Here is a 6,415-nt window from a genome sequence, read left to right on the forward strand (position 1 = left end):
CCGAATGATGACGCCAAGAAGTTTTACAAGATGGTAGATGATGTAGACAAACCTTTATATGAAGGTTGTACAAAATTTAGCATTTTCTCAGCCATTGTCGTGTTGTTCTAGTTGAAGACTCTGTGTGGTTGGACAAATAAGTCATTTACTCTGTTGCTTCAAGTCCTGATGGATATGCTTCCTTCAGATGTTAAGTTGCCAAAGGACCATTATGAGGCTAAGAAGATAGTTCGAGATTTGGGTTTGGGTTATGAGAAGATTCATGCTTGTCCCAATGATTGTATGCTGTTTTGGAAGCAAAATGTTAACCTCGAGGCGTGTCCTTGTTGTAAAGCTTCAAGGTGGAAAACAAATGAGGCATCTGTTGCTAGTAAGCATGCTTCATCCAATAAGGGGAAGAAGAAAGCTGCGAAGATCCTACGGTGGTTCCCCTTAAAGCCAAGATTGTAGCGACTATTTCTTTCACTCGATCTGGCTAGTTCTATGAAATGGCATGTTAATGGTCGTACTGATGATGGGGTAATGTGGCATCCTACTGACTCAGATGCATGGAAAATGTTTAACAGTAAGCATTTACACTTCTCATCTGACCCTCGTAATGTCAGACTTGGATTAGCTGCAGATGGGTTCAACCCCTTCGGAATTATGAGTACTAGTCACAGTACATGGCCTGTCATGTTGGTACCGTACAATCTACCACCTTGGTTGTGCATGAAACGGTCATCTTTGATTCTATCATTAGTTATTCCTGTTCCTACCTCACTAGGGATTGCTATAGATGTGTACTTGGAACCGTTAGTAGAAGAACTAAGGGAGTTATGGGATGTTGGAGTACAAGCATACGATGCATCTTCAAAAGAAGAATTCCAATTGCGTGCAGCATTGATGTGGACCATAAATGATTTTCCTGCATACGCAGATTTGTCGGGTTGGAGTACCAAAGGTGAGTTAGCGTATCCTTCTTGTGTCGTGAAAACCGAGTCTCGATATTTGAGAAATGGTCACAAATTCTGTTACATAGGACATCGACGATGGTTGGATGTTGACCATGATTTCTACAAAGATGGTATGTCATTTGATGGATCTAATGATACTCGATTGGCTCCTGAACCAACAGTCACATCTGACATTATTGTGGAAACTGAACATTTACTTAGACGTTGTCTGGGTAGGAAATGTTAACTTGGTTACAAAAAAAGGAAGAGAAGGGAGGCAGACCAGAGTGGTTGGAAGAAAAGGAGTATATTTTTTACCTTACCTTATTGGCAGGATCACAAGTTGCGACACAATCTTGATGTGATGCATACAGAGAAGAATGTGATGGACAATATACTAAGCACACTGTTGAACTTGAAGGATAAAACAAAGGATAATTACAAGGCACGCCTTGACTTGGCGGACATGGGGATAAGGAGTGAACTGCACCTACAACGAAAAAGTGATGATCAGTATACCATACTGGCCGCATGTTTTCATATGACTTCATTGGAGATAGATGGTTTCTTGCAAGTTTTGAAGGACGTAACAGTGCCCGATGTGTACGCTTCCAATATCTCACGCCGTGTGAATATGAAAGAACGCAAGATTTCTGGTTTGAAGAGTCATGATAATCACATATTGATGCAGCAACTTTTTCCCATAGCATTACGTGGGTCTTTGCCATCTCATGTTACTAGGCCTTTGATAAAGTTAGCTTGCTTCTTTAGAGAAATTTGTTCCAAAACCCTTATGGTTTCAGATATTGTGTCTAGTGAGGCAGAGATTGCAGTGACATTGTGTGAATTGGAAAAGATATTTCCTCCATCCTTCTTTACAATGATGGTACATTTGGTCATGCACTTAGCTGCTGAAGCTAAGATTGGTGGTCCAGTGCACTACCGTTGGATGTATCCCATTGAGAGGTAAGATGTGTGTAATATTATTGATCAACTTCCAGTTTCATGTGCGTGTTCGAATTACCATTGCCAATCATTAATCTTATCATTCCTTTATAGGTACCTCTCACGTCTTAAGTCTTACGTACGAAATAGAGCTGCATCGGAAGGGTCTATTGCTGAAGGATACATAGTAGAGGAGTGCTTAACATTTTGTTCATGGTATATGGAAGAAGTTGAAACTATATTCAATCGACCCTCCAGGATGATTGAGGAGGCAACGGGGGTGGTTTCGATCATGACAATAAATAATAAAGAGTGGACCCAAGCCCATCGCTACGTTTTATTCAATTCCGAAAACATCAACCGCTTTCGTGAGTAAGTATTACATATACAAATATAATTGCACGTCAATCCAATGTACATAAGGTCTATTAACCCTAATACAATTGCCTGCACAGGATGCACAAAAGATTGATAGAGGATGAACTTCGAAAAGGCCACAATTGTAACGTTTCTGATGCCATTATATATAAACACCACATGGAGAAGTTTTGTACTTGGTTTAGGGGTCACATACGTATGACATTTTCAACTTATTAAACTTGTAACACTGTCTCAACTATGATTAATTGTACTGATATGAATTATTTTATTTTGGCCAACTGATGTTAGGTGATGTCACTCATTGGTGCTGATAAGGAAAGGGAGGGAGTTAGTGATACCTTTGTTGCATTGTCCAAATGGCCGTATATTTATGAAAAGCGGTTCAAGCATTATGTAATAAATGGCTTAAAATTTAGGAGTGTAAATGATGAGGCAAACAGGAAAACGCAGAATAGTGGAGTTAGTGTCGCTATTGATGGGGGCAATACTTACTATGGTATTTTAAGTGATATAATCGAGTTGAATTATTCTGACAATATCAAACATATGTTATTTAAGTGTAAATGGGTTCATGACCAACATAGGAGAGGATATAGGACCGATGAATTTGGGTTTCCTATGGTAAACTTTACACACTTCATACATGGTGGGGATAAAATGATGGATGAACCATATGTCTTGGCATCTCAAGCTCCACAAGTTTTTTATGTGGAAGATAAAAGGCACAAGGATTGGTATGCTGTTGTCAAAACTAAAGCTAGGGACATGTTTGATGCTGGTGTTGGTCCCCAACGTGAGGAGGATGACACATATAGTTTTTCTGAAAATGTTCTCTACAATATAAGTACTAATGAGGTTGTGAGTGACCATCGTCGTTGGGCTCGAGATGATCTAAAGGGAATGACAATTGATGCCTCCATCATTGCTGAAAGAGATCTTCATGGAGTAAACAATGAAGATGAGTTTATTGACGATGAGTCTGACAATGAAGATGACAACAAGGATGAGTACACCGAGGATGAGTAGTGTAATAGTTTAGTGGTGTATTATGTGTTTGGATGTTACAGTTGTTAATGAAAACATATTCATTCATGAATTAGTTGGAATGCCTCTGTGTAGTATTTGTTGAATTTGTTAATTCCTCTTAATATTGTTAATTCCTTTAATTTTTACTTATTATGTATCCAATTCCTTCCCCTCTTCGCTATTGGATTTGAAATTCATTTCTTATGAACCTGGATATATATGATCGTGTGGTGTTAGAGTTTCATTTCGTTGTGGTTGTAGTGTTTGCCAAAGAGAAGCTCTTAAACTTGGATATATGTCTGTATATATTGTTAGATATTAAAATGAGTTATTTTACCCAGTCTGTTTCACTTACATTTTATGCAATTGATTGTTGTCTATAATTAACAGTTTTTTTGTTTTGTAAAGTTGTTGGACGCAAGAATGGGTAAGAAACGCAGATTGCCATTTGTAGAAGTCGGCGAAGGACCCTCAAGTTCACGACAGAGGGGGGAGGAGCTGCAAGCCGCCCATACTAGTGATGCTGGGTCACAACCCCCAGGTAGTTTACATATCTTGAAATGTAACATTTGATATTTATGTTCTGTTGTAACTAATTTTTCAATCGTTTGCTGCAGGAATGGAAAAGGACCATCCATTGACAGTTGTGCAAGTTGGCCAAGTTTCATCACGCTCACGATACATCATGCAGGAGGAGTTAAGGGCCGCCTATGATGCTGAGCACGCAAGATGGGAGGAAGGAGATGATGATGATGATGAGACACAGCCGCCTTCTGCAGGTAGTTATTCGTACAGTGTAGATTATTCTTAGGGTAACACTTTTATGTTTGCTGTTAATGACTAAACACTCTAACCACCTATATCTTTATTTTTATGGTTATATGGTTTCAATTTTTTAGCAGTTTTGACTTGATACATACTTTAATTATTCAAGTAAAATGAAATTTACTAATTGAATTAATTAAAATTCACACAATGATCCAAAAATTTAAAATGTATAAATAAGATTACAAATTTTCTCTCTCTTTTGGTTCACTAAAGTTCCTTTTTTTTTTTTTAATAAAAAATAATTCAATAGTTGGGGCATGAGAGGGAGGATTTGAACCTTAAATGTTGCCATTGGAAACATAAAGAAGTGCCAACTAGTTAAATCATTAAATTATTGTCACGATTCACAATGTCTTAAAAAAAAATATTTGGGCTTGTAACATTAATTTAGGCCAAGAGAGAATTAACATTGAAAATTAAACCAAATATATCTCAAGTTATCGAGGAAGAATCTATAAAAACTTGATATATATATTACATGTTGATCTACATCTTAGATGTAGAGTGAAGAACATCATGACTGATATTGAACTCAACTAAAAAAAAAAAAAAAAAAACTAATACTACTGGATATTATTATTTTCTGCTATTATATAATCTAAATATAGAGCATACCAAGTAATGGAGCAAGAACCATAATGGACGCGACGCAAAAGCATTTATCACAGTATCACATGCCATGCCTCATAGCATAGTCCTTTGATAAAAGGTTCTCATATTGGTCAAATATGGCTGTTTTAGCCCTTAAATATGTCTTCTTTAAGTTGTATGCCTTTTGATTTTATTTAATCACAGCGCACTCTTCATGTTTTCTCTTGATATCGTTCTCCCAAAAAGATTTTTGATTCATCAAGTCTTTCATATACTGATCTTTTTTATTTTGTGCTTTCTTTATAGCTTCTCAATTCTTATTTTTTCTCTCTTCAATTTTTGCAAATGTTGCAGACATGCTCTCCATAATGATGGCAACTGAAATTACCAATTTACAACGTAACATAAATCTTATTTTAGTAAACATACAATAACAACAATAACAATTAAGTTAATGAATCATATAGAAGGAAAAGAAAGAATCAAATTACACATATGTACCTTGAAATTAATGACTCAAGTCAATAAAAACCATAAAGTAAATAAATAAATAAAATTAGAACTATAATTGGTCATCCCTAATGTGAATTTACACATTAGGGATAGATTGAGAATTATTTTGAATTGATTGAAAATCATGAATTTTGTAAGATCAAGTCTAATATGTTGTCTGTTTCATTCTTAATTTGTGGCCTACTTGTTGGACTACATAAAAACACATTAGGGATGACCAATAATAGTTCTAATTTGTTTTTAATATCAATAATAGCAATAATACTAGAAGTTCAAACCATAAGCATAAAATACTACAAAATATCTCATTATTACTAGACTATCACTTTAACCTCCGGTATCTTAGCACTTCAATGTAATGAATTTTTTACCGCACTAATACATAGTGTAAGTAATGAAGTTAACTAGAAGGAGTGTAATTGCACTAAATAAATCAGAACAAAACTCCATATTTGAATAAAACTTAAGAGACCAATGTAATTTTTAATTTTTTGTGTTCCTTTTGGTTTCAAATGACACCATAATAGATTAGCACTACAAGAGGATCGTTAGTTACTATAAGCAGCCTGTGTCTTTTTATTTTTTTTTCAATTTTTTTTTTTATAGGCATATAAGCAACCATGCTTGAGGTGAAAAAGGTCTATCTAATTCTTAATCCACCAAAAACAAATTAAGCAAACTACAATACTAAATCCTTCAATCTGGCAAGAATGTTACAAAGGAGACAATGCATCAGTATCTTAACCATTGAAACTGAGCCAGAAAACATTGACTCAATCACTTGCATTTGCAAATTTCACATGTGCTAATGGATCAAAAATTAGAACTGCTTATCAAATGACTAATAAGGTCTAAATAGATATTTGAATTGCTGCACATTTTCTTTGCACAAAGCCACAAACCATCAACCATCATTGGATAGTGAGAAAATTAAACAAAGCATCTACTTTCTTTAATTAATAGACCTAATAATGTCAAAAACATGAAAATGTATGTATACATGCGTTTGACCGTTTTCTCAATTGAAATATAAACAACAATTGAGAAAACTAATAATTTTATTTTTCATTTTATCATAAAAAATTTCTGAAAATATATTTTAAACTACTGCTCTTACTGCATTTTAATTAACTTTTCCCTTCTGTTTCTAAGAAAAAAAAAAAAAAAAACTTTTCCCTTGTAAAAATGTGTAGTTC

The 6,415-nt window shown here is 35.0% G+C and overlaps 1 protein-coding gene across 1 annotated transcript; it reads left to right on the forward strand.

Moving 5' to 3' along the window:
- Positions 1–483: 483 nt before the first annotated feature.
- LOC115961395 lies at positions 484–3,287 on the forward strand. Its single transcript, XM_031080382.1, has 4 exons — positions 484–1,168; positions 1,310–1,901; positions 1,995–2,160; positions 2,550–3,287. The coding sequence occupies exons 1-4, from the start codon at positions 484–486 to the stop codon at positions 3,285–3,287; spliced, it is 2,181 nt and encodes a 726-aa protein (XP_030936242.1).
- Positions 3,288–6,415: the final 3,128 nt, after the last annotated feature.

The sequence above is a fragment of the Quercus lobata genome, chromosome 9, assembly GCF_001633185.2.
Source record: "Quercus lobata isolate SW786 chromosome 9, ValleyOak3.0 Primary Assembly, whole genome shotgun sequence".
Lineage (NCBI taxonomy): Eukaryota > Viridiplantae > Streptophyta > Magnoliopsida > Fagales > Fagaceae > Quercus > Quercus lobata.

What these genes read in the sequence shown, in the direction of transcription:
- LOC115961395 (XM_031080382.1), top strand. Translation starts at nt 484, where the DNA reads ATGAAATGGCATGTTAATGGTCGTACTGATGATGGGGTAATGTGGCAT. An exon ending in TGGATGTATCCCATTGAGAG is followed by an intron (nt 1,902 to 1,994) that starts GTAAGATGTGTG and finishes ATTCCTTTATAG; the next exon opens with GTACCTCTCACGTCTTAAGT. An exon ending in TGATTGAGGAGGCAACGGGG is followed by an intron (nt 2,161 to 2,549) that starts GTGGTTTCGATC and finishes AACTGATGTTAG; the next exon opens with GTGATGTCACTCATTGGTGC.